Source organism: Montipora capricornis, chromosome 6 (assembly GCF_036669925.1).
Source record: "Montipora capricornis isolate CH-2021 chromosome 6, ASM3666992v2, whole genome shotgun sequence".
Lineage (NCBI taxonomy): Eukaryota > Metazoa > Cnidaria > Anthozoa > Scleractinia > Acroporidae > Montipora > Montipora capricornis.
Window position 1 is genome coordinate 2359272 of NC_090888.1, and position 12500 is coordinate 2371771.

General features: G+C 39.5%; 2 protein-coding genes across 2 annotated transcripts in view; both read left to right on the forward strand.

Moving 5' to 3' along the window:
* Window positions 1-3954, forward strand: part of LOC138053096 (latent-transforming growth factor beta-binding protein 2-like) — a 17073-nt gene extending 13119 nt beyond the window's left edge. Inside the window, exons 10-13 of the mRNA XM_068899782.1 lie at window positions 839-976; window positions 1473-1598; window positions 2320-2433; window positions 3761-3954. Coding sequence (XP_068755883.1) covers window positions 839-976; window positions 1473-1598; window positions 2320-2433; window positions 3761-3855 — 473 coding nt within the window. The 3' untranslated portion in view covers window positions 3856-3954. The remainder of the gene's footprint in view (window positions 1-838; window positions 977-1472; window positions 1599-2319; window positions 2434-3760) is intronic.
* A 5302-nt stretch (window positions 3955-9256) lies between these two features.
* The window catches only part of LOC138054588 (adhesion G protein-coupled receptor E2-like), a 5058-nt gene continuing 1814 nt past the window's right edge, over window positions 9257-12500 (forward strand). Inside the window, exons 1-5 of the mRNA XM_068901091.1 lie at window positions 9257-9285; window positions 9381-9518; window positions 9836-9964; window positions 10830-10970; window positions 12359-12484. Of these exons, the coding sequence (XP_068757192.1) occupies window positions 9485-9518; window positions 9836-9964; window positions 10830-10970; window positions 12359-12484 (430 nt within the window). The 5' untranslated portion in view covers window positions 9257-9285; window positions 9381-9484. The remainder of the gene's footprint in view (window positions 9286-9380; window positions 9519-9835; window positions 9965-10829; window positions 10971-12358; window positions 12485-12500) is intronic.

Consider the following 12500-nt stretch of genomic DNA (forward strand, 5'->3'; position numbering starts at 1 on the left):
ATTTTGCTACTGTGTATCCGCTGGATAGTGATTTAGCTAGTGGATAGTTATCCACCCTTTGAACAACCAAGGCCAGGGAATTATCAGTAACAAAAATGGAAGTTATGACAGAACGAAATGAGGTAGGAGAACTATGTTTATATCTGATCACCTGAAACAGCCTCAAATTCAGTCTCCTTGTTTTTTCACCTTCTTCGATCTTAGCCAGATTCTTGACGGTAAAAAGAAATACGAAAGGAGCCAGAGATCTCGAATTATTGATGAGAATAAACCCATCCTCAACAAATTTCCATGTGACCAGCTGATCAGTCTCTCTTATTGATAACAATGAAAATTAAGAGATTGAGAGAGCCTGGTTCCAAGCCTCGATCGTGTAAGGAAGAGTGGAGTCAATTTTAATATATTTGTCTTTGAGCATGGACACTAAGGGAAAGATGGTAATAAATTTCACCAGGAAGACCTATAAAAAATAAAATACTTGGCTAATTACTAATTTTTATCCTCATCCATTCATCAATTCATCCTTTGGGCGATAAAAAAAACAATACACCTCTACTGCAATAATATAGTTTTTTTTTTATACGAAACTTAAGCATTGTAAGTTCCCATTCATACGAAGGCTTTTCTGAGTTGCTAAAACATGGCTTATGTAACGTGACAATGCCCTGTTTAAAAGAAGACACCAACAGAGGTTAATTTCTCGACCTCTTTACCATCGCCTATTTTCTATTTCATTGTTGTCATCTTGCGCATCGCTTGAACGCTTGTGTCCTTAATATTTGATTCTTCGGCGTCAGGTTAAATTGTGAATTGAAAACACGTTTCGATTTTTTATTAGAGGGTGAACTGTGTTCTAAAGAACAAGTGGAGCAGTGCGGTCCTAATTCCAAATGCATTAGCGATCCTATTATTCCTGACAAACCAGTCTGCAGATGTCTTAAGGGTTACAGAATGTTCAATGGGAGCAAGTGTGTTGGTAAGTAAAAAGGATAAGATTATGTTAGTAGTTAGGACGCGGTTTCACGCAGGCTAAGATCAGTCTTGACAATGATCAAAGCACGATTGTGAACTCTCGTGATTCCCCGATTGATGCTGTTCTGATTAATCATCCTACTTATTTTTTTTAACGGATGCTTGAAGTTTTCTTTTTGAGTCAATGTGCTGTCCTGGGCGTGGTCGGGCACTTCTGAATTAAAAAAAAGTTTTCTAGAAGCGAACTATCGACTACCCTTGTGTTGAAACTACTATTTTTTTTCGGAGTTTGTCTGTTTTTAAGGTTAAAAAAGTTATTGAAACCAATGCGTTCGTAGGGTATAACGCCGGATAGGTTACTGTTTAGAAACCTATGTACCTAGATATGATTCAACCAAGTTTCTTTGAGTTAGTCATGCAAGAATAGTTGAATATATTGAAGAAAAATGAAACCTAGTAATGAGTCTGTTCGCAATGCCTGTTTTCCTTGTTTTCCACAGATGTTGACGAATGCAAGACTTTGAGGGCAAAGTGCAAAGTTAGCCGCTGTGTTAACACAGTTGGGTCATACGCCTGTACTAATTGTAAACATGGTTTTATTGACGGAGTTCACGGAGAATGCGTAGGTCAGTCCGCAAGTTACTGAACAAATAACTTAGGTTCTTTTTAGCCCGCGATCTACATGGTTCAACAACATACAGAAAAAGCATTCACAGTGACCATGTACGTTAGTGCTCTAAATAAAAAGCTATCTTAGTGTACCGAACTATCTCCATTGAACTATTTTCTCCGGAAATTAAAATGCCTACTTTTTGGAAACATGCGAGTTAAAATGCTTCTGCTCTTGGATCAGCTTTGCATCCATCTACTAAAACCATCTTGCTTTATGCCGTGAATTTACACCAAGTGATCTCATTTCTTAGCGATAAGTGTGACTTGAAGATGAAATGATGAGAGAAAACATCAAGAAGACTGGTAAAAGACTAAAATCCGAGTATTTTTCTTTACTCTGCTATCAATATTCGTTAACTAACCAAACTAACAAACCAACCTTCTTAAATTTGCTACATTTCAAAATTATTTTGATTGACGTATTCATCATTTTCACTAAAAGGCTAACTGTTCTGAGATCGAAGCTTGCACTTAAATACTACAGATTGGCAGGGAACAGTAAAACAATATTCCTTTCTGAACATAATGTCTTTAGTAACTCTGTATCGGAGCCCACGTAACTATGTCAGTCACATAGGGAATAGGAAAACTCCATAGTGTAATACACCACGAAGTGTGTGAGGAGTTTTGAATGATAGACAACCTTGCTCATAATATTTTTGTCTTTTGTTTAAGCCATGGATGAGTGCGGTGGTTGTGGTGAAAATGAAGAGTGTTATGAAGGCGAATGTTATTGTGCTGACGGATATGACTTCAATGCACTCGGCCAATGTTTCTTGCCCGATGAAGGTGAGACACAGGAATTACCAAACCGAAACAAATTCAGCACGAAGCAGCATTTCAAAGTTGTCCTGTTTGTGATGATAGTGAGATTTAGCACCGCTTTTCGCAACATAGCTGCTGCTTATCATACTAGTAGTAATCTCGAGTTATTGAAGAGCGTTCGGTGATCGCTTTGGTAGCAAAGGGGGAGGGGTAGGGAAGGAAATAATCTTATAGGAACAAAGAATCATCAGGTGCGCGATCGACATTTGCGCATATGACGTATCAATTCACGTATGACGTAATTCAAGATGGCGCGGAAAAAGCAGACAAACGAAAAAAAACGAAAAAAGCATGAAACCAGGAGTCATAATCAGGGTTATGGCTTCTGATGAACTTCTTCCGACTAGTTTCCTCTCTCTTTCAAGAATTTGCTCAATATGTGTACCCAAAAGGTAAGGAACGAGCTTAAATCACAGACTGAAATTCCATTGAGTTAAGGTTTTCCACCGCGCATCTTATACTGGCATGACATTGCGACTTCGAAGATGGCGGCGTTTCGGCTCGCCGGCTATCTGAAGAGAGAAAACAAAGGCCGCTTTCGCTGTTCAAAAGCTTTTAAGGACAATCACGATAACTCTTCTCCGTTAAGAAATTGTTGTTTTGAAATTCGCCCCAGTCCTTTCGAGGAAAATGATTTATGCATTTGTCGGCGTGTTGCGAAGAAACGAGCACGATAACCACCCCTTTTTACTGGTTTTATTTACTCATAATAGGTACAGGGAAAACATATTTTAAGGAGAAAAAAAGTTGGATGGTAGAAGTTGAAGTATTTACATATAAATGACGTGAAATTGCACTTGGAGCCAGACACTAAGTGCAAGGTTAGGACTGTGGCGGTCCAATTTGATTACGTTTTTTTTACAAGATTGGGCAAATTGAAATCACTTTACTAAAAGATTATAGCCCGGACAAACAAGTCGGCTCACGTTTTCAGTAATACTTAGTAGCTTTTGCTATATAGCAATAATTTTTCCGCTTGATCAATGTTCGAACGCTTCTCGCGTAATTCGGTAAAAAACACTTAGAATAAAGGGCATACAGCACGATTCAACAAGCACTGTGACCCCATCTTTTTATTGTGCCGATCTTCCACGATCGGGTTGCTTCTCATGACAGTTAAAATCTTTTTGACAAGCGATTGACTCTCGTTTGCCTTTCACTGATGATTTCGGTAGACCCACCGATTAATCTCTCCACTAAATTTCTACAAAAGCGGTTTCAGGAACATCTGAAAATATGCGATCACTGATCTCTGCTCATTTTGAAATTGGTGTCTCTTTTTTCCTTGCAGATTCATTATTGTCCAATGGCCGTGCCAACCCGCGCTTCGCCCAGCGCTTTCTCAGTTGCTTGTGGATGTTCTTTCTCGAGTCCTTGGTTCACTAAGCGATTGGAATTGCTATAAAACAAGTCCAGGCAGATTTTACGTGTTAACTCCAACCTTCCAGAGACATCCAGACGATATCTGGACATTAACTGGAAAAATATCAGTTCAATTCACCTCTCTTTGCAATAAAAAGTACTCTTTTTTATGCACCGTTTTTTGACGATCGAGTTTGCGTGTGACCACAGGTGATCTTTTGCCTTCAAATGTTTTATAAGTGAAAAAATACCTTCCCTTGAAGGCAATATCAATGTAAAAGCTCATTGTCCGCAAAAATGATGAAGTTCGGGAGGATGTTATGCAGGAATACCTTATTCGTTTTTCAGTAACAGAGGTTTTATACTCCTGTTCTCTCTTTTCACCAAAAGCTCGAATCTATTGTTCGCGTGAAAAACCTGGAGAAGAACTCCAGAATCGAAATTGCAGAAACACCGTTAGTTTTACATTTAGCGCCTGAGAAAACCCAGAAATAAGATTTCCAAAACATAGCGAAACGCGACGAATCCCAGAGAATTTTAGACCCATATGGATTTACGCACAAAACAAGTAATGGTTTACTTATCAAAGCAGGAAATTGAAATTCAGTCGCTGTGTCTAACATACGGTAAGCAATAGCAGCACGAAATTTGCGCATGCAGAGACCAAGTCTCTAAAGTAGAGGATGTCAAAAGCGGGATCAGTAGTGGTACTTCTGGACGCTTTGCCAGAGCAACGATGCACCCCGAGATTTCCACCCACGGATCGCTTGTACCAGACACTAGGTCCCAAACTAGGTTTCAGAGAGCGAGGGAGGGAAAAGTCGGCCCCTATTAAAACAGATCACTTTCCTTCGCTCCGGATGGTTCCTCATCTAATGTAATATAACATTCCGATCCACATACACTACACACATTTTCGTCACCAGAGCCTCGGATGTCATGTCTGCGCATGACCGTAGGCTCTGGGAAACTCTACTTTCACCGTAGGGTTCATATAGCTAAAAATTGGCTATTTGAACCTTACGGCGTCTGCTCACTCCTCGTACTAACATGAACGCACCAATTAGAGACGCTTTTTATTGCTCTTCACGAAAACCAATGAGAAGAAACTTTGTATCAGGGTTCCCCAGAGCTCTTATTTGCAAAAGAGAAGAGCTCTGGGGTTGAGATTGATATTACACAGTGAAGGCATTCTGCATTTTACATGGTTCGCACTTGTGCACATTGATATGAAGTTCACGTACATGGGCTTATCTGCTTATTTTGCCTGTCAGAAAAGAGACTTGAAGACAAGCTTTTTTCACGCTTATATTGAAATTTAATTTTTTTAAAAAAGACTACGTTTTCGCAAAGCTGAAGGGTAGCATTAGCATTTCTAAGACTTCAAGGGAGAGTGGACACAGGTGACTTCAAGGGAGAGTGGGCCCAGGAGAAATAAGAAGTGAGTAAGCCTTGGGGAAGTGAGCAAGACTTGATCTCACTCCTATGGTTTTCTTGTCCTTCTTTCCTCACCCCCCCGCCCCCCGGGTTTTACTCCTCGCCCCGGATTCTCCACTTGTTCGTCCCATATGAAGACCAGATTTGCTGCGCCTCGAACATTGTGCTTTTCTGTGCCAACTACCGCCAGAAAGCAGGTTAACAAACGTCCTACGTTTTCTGTTTTTCTTCTGTGAGGAGCAAAATTCATTTTTCGTCACTAGAATCTCAGATCTTTTCTCTGAGCCCAAAAAGACAAAAAAGCTCTGGTATTGAAAACACCGGAAGTTTGTAGTTCGTGCCTGCGCAAATGAGACGGAAGTGGATTATGTGGTCCATTATGGAAGAAAAAGCAATTTAGACCACAATTCTCGGCCACGCGTGGCTTTTTGCGAACAGTGACATCTTGAGTGATAATTGCGCGTGATTATTGCTCGAAGGAATTGCTTGGAATTAATTTTGATGACGTGAATAAAGGCCGGAAACTCTTTTTCATTGGCGCTCACAACGCCAAGCTAACAATCCATAGTCACCAAAAAACGTGGGTTCTACACTTCAAACAAGGAACGGTGGTTCGTTTTACTTAGCCCATCGTGATGGCAAAGCACGCGGTCATTTTGATCCTTGTAATCGCTGAACTGATATCAGGAAAAGGTTAGGCCTCTGCCTCGCGGTTACACACTCCTTCAGTTGTTACCGGGAAATATTTGATAAGGCAAATTATAAATATGTGAATTGCACTTGCTCTACGGGGTTGAGAAATTTTGTTAGTCTGAAAAACCAAGTTTACTCTTGCTTATTTATATCAAATTGCACTCAATATCATGTGACACCGTTACAAACTAACCACTTCATTCAATTTTGCAAGGTAGCACTGTCAATTTAAGGCCCTTTTCACCTCCGTGGAAAAAAACGCTGACTGTTACTTGATTTATGGCCCTCGAACACTGTTAGAAAGTGGTGTGTATCACTTTGTAACTAAGTAACAATACCCGCGTTCCGTCTTTGCTCTCCAAACTCAGCCCAAAATTCTCCCAAAAACGTTGCGGGATTTCAATTTCCCGAGATCGAGGCCCCTAGTTTGGCGAGGCCGGTTGTGATTTAATTATAAAGGTTTATATTGCTTCATTTCAGCAAATAAACAACGACAGAAAACCTGTGAAAACGACTCTCAGTGCCCATCTTACTCTGCCTGTAATGGGAACCAGTGTGTTTGCAAAGGGGATCTTGTAGGATCCGGAGATTTCTGTGAGCTTGGTAGGTATTTTCAAAAACAGTTAACAAATTCGTAATACCCATAACAGATGATATTTAGATCAGTGCACATACTCCTTTCGTTAACCGTTAATAAAACCGGGTTTATCATGACTTTGAGATTGATTTGCAGTACTTAATATCATGTAATATAAGGGGCGTAGCGTGTAATTTCAGTAATAAAGATGCCCAGATCGACAAATACATACCATGGATTGGAGTAATCTCGATTTGGGTTAGAGGGAAGGGGATTTCCTGAGCGACAACAACAGAAATAAATGGTGAAATAAATGGTGAAAAGGACGAATTAGCCATCCCTTGTAATGATTAAGAGTCCTCCCTTTTTTTCAGATTTTGGCTTTATGCCCAAATGCATACTCGGATAGCCGATTGAAAGCAACAATGATAGCTTCGTTTTCAAACCCCAATCTGACAATTAAACAGATTTGTCCTCAGGAGAAATGCCACCCCCACATATAGATAACTCTAATCAAAGGAAATACCGTTTACAACATCTTTTTCTTACTTTTCAAAGTCCGTGTAATAATGCAAGTAATTTTATTAAACACAAGAAAGATTATTTGTTAGTTGCTTGGTGACGGTGAAAGGACGCTGAGAAACTAGCTAATTATATCCACTTTCCACTCCGGCACTGTCCCGCTTTAACTCTGAATTTTAATACCGCTCTGTTTTAGCAAAGCCAATCGAATGCTCTAATCATGACTTTTGTGGACCTGATGCCACATGCATAAACGGAAAATGCCTTTGCAGGGGAAAAACAGTTGGTGGAGGGGAGAAATGTCGCGGTGAGTTTCAATCGGAATTAGCAATGCATTTACAAACCCGTTTGGCTGATACTTTATAAAATCATTTGAATCCTAGCTTGACATTCTAAATGCAAGAATCTTAATTTCAAATTACGTGCCAGAGACAAACGAATTAAACAAAGAGAAAATGTTTCATTACTTGTGCGCCATTTCAAAGAACAAACAGACGTGTATATGTTGTCGGTCAAATCCAGTCATCATTTTTCCTCGGTTGAATATGCACTCAAGCTAGTTTAAAGCACCTATCAACCCCCCCCCCCCCCCTTCCCAAAGGATTGAAGAACCCTCCTATACCTTCTCTCAATTGTAAGCTCTTTCTTACGCATCTCAGCACATCTTCTCAATGTTTCGTATCATCTTATCGGTTTGATATCCATGTGTAATATCCAAAAATGATCCTAAGCTGACCCTAATTTTTCTCTGGGCTTAATTTAGGCTCCAACAAAGGTTTCTTCAATTCATCCGAGCGCGTATTCAACCTATGTATATGTACAAACGGATTCAACCTGAGAAGAGACTTGAACGGCAACAGGTACACAGACAGAAATTAATCAATACGAGCGGACGGACGAATAAACCAATGAAATATTAAAAGATGTATGATGACCAGCGATTTTATTATACTTGATTACTTGTTTCCTTCCCTCTGGTTTGTGCTCAGATTCCCTCCTGTTTCTGATCGATAACAGAATTGTGATTGTCTGCATGCGATATAATTTGTCGGCATCACTCTGAAATGTGTGCTAATTATTCTGGTTGATTTCAGAATACCAGTCATGTCCACAAGACAAAAATTATTGTGGGAACAGCAAAGTTTGCTTGGTTGATCCATTATTTCCTGATAGTTGCGCTGGTGAGTTCACCATAAATCATAATATATAGATTTAGGTGAGCCTAAGAGCGGAGCTCCCGGGTAATTCAATTTTACAATAAGTCAACCCGGCTTGATCCTACGATCCATTCGAAACCCAGTACTTGGTCAGCGGTCAACTTAAAAAAGCTAACCTCGATGAGCTCCTAACTTGAGCCCGCGATATGATCACGTGATACTGGTCAGCAGATACCTTGTTTGACAGGTGTCAGTTGACCATAACATTAAGAATAAGAATAACTTTATTAACACAATTGAATGGCAATCAGACGATTGAAAAATTCAATGTTTACAATTTGATGGATCTATATATCTACATATTTACACACACACACAAAATATATATATTTATAAATATTACAGTGTTAAATGTCACATTGTTAAAAATTAGCTAGTCCCATTTTGCAACTGAGCTAGGTATGAAGCTGTTCTTGAACCTTTTGTTCGGCATTTAAAGAGTGGTAATCTCCTTGGCTTTCTCAAGTTGTAATGACTAGGAGCGGGCTCAGGTAAAAGGTTAAATAGTTTACTGTCCGGGCGAGTGGCATTTTTATAGATGGATGTCTAATATAAAAAATGAACGTTGTAAACTAGCTGGAATATGGCCAAAAATGTCAGGCACAAGTATACAAGTATTGATTATTATTATTATTATTATTATTATTATTATTATTATTATTATTATTATTATTATTATATTTGCTCTGTCTTTCGCTGTTTTACAAATTTCAAACGCAGCTGGCCATGCAACTTCCTGCCAAAAACGCCGGTTGCACCTCAGAATTCACAATGGCATACACCGTATTCCAAAATGTCCGCCATTTTAGTTTTCTCTTGTTTCCATGCAAATTGTCCCTTATGGCCTCGCTTTCAAACGTAAAATTCAAAAGAACATTTAACCTTGAACGAATTTGCATGGAAACAAAAGAATACCAAAATGGCGGCCATTTTGGAATAAGGTGTATACATGGTCGTAGGGTGACCAAAACCAAATTTTCTCGTTACCTTATTTTCTGGAGCTACGCTGTTAGTTCATAAAAAATGTTCATTAGTCAGTAGGTTACCCTAGCAAAGGAAAGTCTCTCACGGTATTCCAGTAATACGCTCGGTTTCTATTTCAGAACTAGACGAATGTGAGAATCAAGGAAAGTTTTGTCCTCGATTCGCGACCTGCAAAAAGACTACTCCTGGACCGTTTGATTGCTTCTGTATTAAAGGTTTTAGAATGGCAAGCAGAGGTCGACACACAATTTGTGAAGGTACAATTACAAGAGTCCAATTTTGTTATGTTACATCTCACTTTAACATTGACAAGAAGTGTCACCTGTGACTACGGGAAAAGCTTATTCAATACCTTGCCTTGTTGAAAGAGAAAATTAAATTAATCTATCGAAAAAGGTCTTTTATTGTATTTACCTCATATTGACAGAGAATGTGGCATGAGTTTTTATAAGACATTAACGAAGCGTTATGTGGCAAATTTAATGTAGTCGTGAGATTAATTTCAACACTAGTACTCAATACATCAATAAAAATCTCTTTTAATAAAGTTTACTTCAGTCAATTATTATTGCAGATGTCAATGAATGTCTCGAGGATCAGAAACTTTGCCGTGGTACAGACATGGTGTGTCATAACAAAGTAGGAGGATATCAGTGCGCTTGCAAGAATGGTTTACGCTTAAACTGGGATAACAAATGTGCCCGTAAGTATCAAATAAATACTCATGAGTTACGGCAAAAACACAGCCATGGATGTCAATGCCAGGCAAGGGAGATGCTTTGCTCAGATGTAATTGGCGCTACCTTTTAAATAGTTGAGGACGAAACTTGTATGAAATTATGAGTGAGGTATACGTACATATGCGAAAAACGAGAACTATAAAAGCCAGGAATCCGTTTCCCGTTGGTCGCTTAAGTGCGTAACACGACTCTCCGCCAACAAAGAAGTAAGATGCAATTGTAATCAGTATGAGCTTTACAAAAAGAAACCTTTCATCTGTCTTGCAAGGCAATTACTAATGGAAGGCTCGAAACTTGCAATGGTAAACGGTGCGGAAAAATGCACAGGTGTAGGTGTGGTACGTAATCCTCTTAACTCCGAGCACGAGGATCCCTTAAGGACGGTACCTACTAATTCAACGGTGTTTTTGCGCGCTTTACTGAATATGCGGGAAAAGCAGATCTTAACAAGTGTTTTTGAAATCCAAAACGAAAATTGGGGGTAACCACGCATTTTTCGAAGATAATTAATCAACAATATTTGTAAAAAGCTTTAAAATACAAAGCAATGTATGGCGTTCTTTTCCAAATTGAAGCTTAATCATCTGTGAAAAATGCACGGTTACCCCAATTTTCTTTTTGGGTACAAAGAGAACTGGCTAAGTTCTGTTATCTCTCCATAGTTTTGAACTGCGCAAAATTACCCCCGTATTAATAAGCACCGCCGATAGGAAATCTGAGTATATCGAGATGCGCAGAACGTATGCGCAATAACAATAGTAGGCACCGTCCTTAAGCGCAGTCAATAATTTTCACCTTATCAGGGAAGAGGTTATGTTTATTTTTCAGCTTTGAACGAATGTGATGAAAGAGGCGAGCATTGTCCATATGCAAGCACCTGCAAGGAAACCTCACTGGCTTCTCATCATTGCGTCTGTGATCCTGGGTTTAAACCTGTGAAGGCGGGAGAGAAACTGCAACGCTGTGAAGGTAGATTGAAGTCACCGTTTGGTAGTTGCCAGTTAAAAGGCCAAGGAAATGAATTCAAAAGTGATTATCGTTAGTGAGGAGGTTGTATAATTCAGAAAGAAGGAACTTAGCAATTAATGCAGCGAACTGTTGAGCCATAATTCACTGAAAAGTGAACATTTTCTTTAATGAGGTGTTCAGGTCAAACGTATATGGCAAAAGTATTGCTTTCAGATCAATAATGTGGGCTAAAAAACCTTTTTCCTCATTGGTATACTAAGGGGCTCTTCATCACATGATCGCGGTTGACCGGGATGTCTCGGTTACCGAGATGAAATTAGTTTCTGTTCTTATGGCTACTTTTAGCCCGCTTTCCGAGATGAAAATTTTGAAAAAGTTGTGACGCGACCATTCAGGCGTGAAATCTAACGAACAAGCCTGGCGAGAATTTCTCATTTTCTTTGTTCAAGCATAGTTAGTCCACTAACTATGGTTCAAGCAACCTCAAATCTCTTTTGACTTAATGTCAACTATCGGCTTTTACTTCGTGTAGAAGACACACATGACGTAAAACAATAGAACAAAAATCGTGAAACAATACCTAATCAGAGTTCTAAATCCCTTAAGACCCCTAAAACTTTGTTACGTCATGTGCGTCTTCTACACGAAGTACGCTTCATTATCGAAGAAAAGAGAATTAAAAAGTCGGTTATGTCCGTCCTATCACGAGAATCAACTGTATTATTTTCCTCCTGTTAACCGGGATGAAGTGTTCATACGACAAAATTTTCAGCCCGCTTACCGAGATCTCGGCAACCGAGCCAGCCCGCCCTCTCATACGAACGCATAGTAGTTTTTACAAAGGATTTAAGGCTGGTTTTCACTAGCGACGGAGCCGGAGTCGTAGTCGGAGTCGTAAGAGCGCTTATGACCAAGTGAAAATCAAATATCGGAGTCGTAAGCGCAGTCGTAAGCTCGACGGAATCGTAATCAGAAGAATCAGAACGTTCCCATTTTCTTCCGACTCCGTTTATGACTCCATCGCTTATGATCCAGTGAAAATTTGTTTGTCGGAGTCAGAAGCAGAAGCGGAAGAACAAACCAATCACAATGCCCGGTCAACCGGGCTCATATGAAGAGGCCCTAAGAATAGTGTTAAAAATAAAAAAGGAAGGTTCTGCGCATTTCAGTCACGTTTATGGCATGGTAGATGAATTTGAAATATGATTTTTATGATTTTTCATTTCGCAAGTAACATGATTGCCGCCTGACTGCGTCTGCCAAGCAACTTGTTTTCTATCCTTCTCACGGCGCATTACACCTTTCTATCATTTCATGTGTTAGCCAAACAAATGTTTCCGTTACATGGTTATTATTATTATTACTACTCAAAATAAGCTCTTTTACAGATAAAAATGAGTGTTTGGCGGGCGATTCCACGTGTACTGCTGATCGCTGTCGAAATACTGTTGGCTCATACACTTGTGTTCAGTGTCTGCCAGGATTCATTGAGAGCAAGTACGGACATTGTGTGGGTGAGTATGTGAAGGT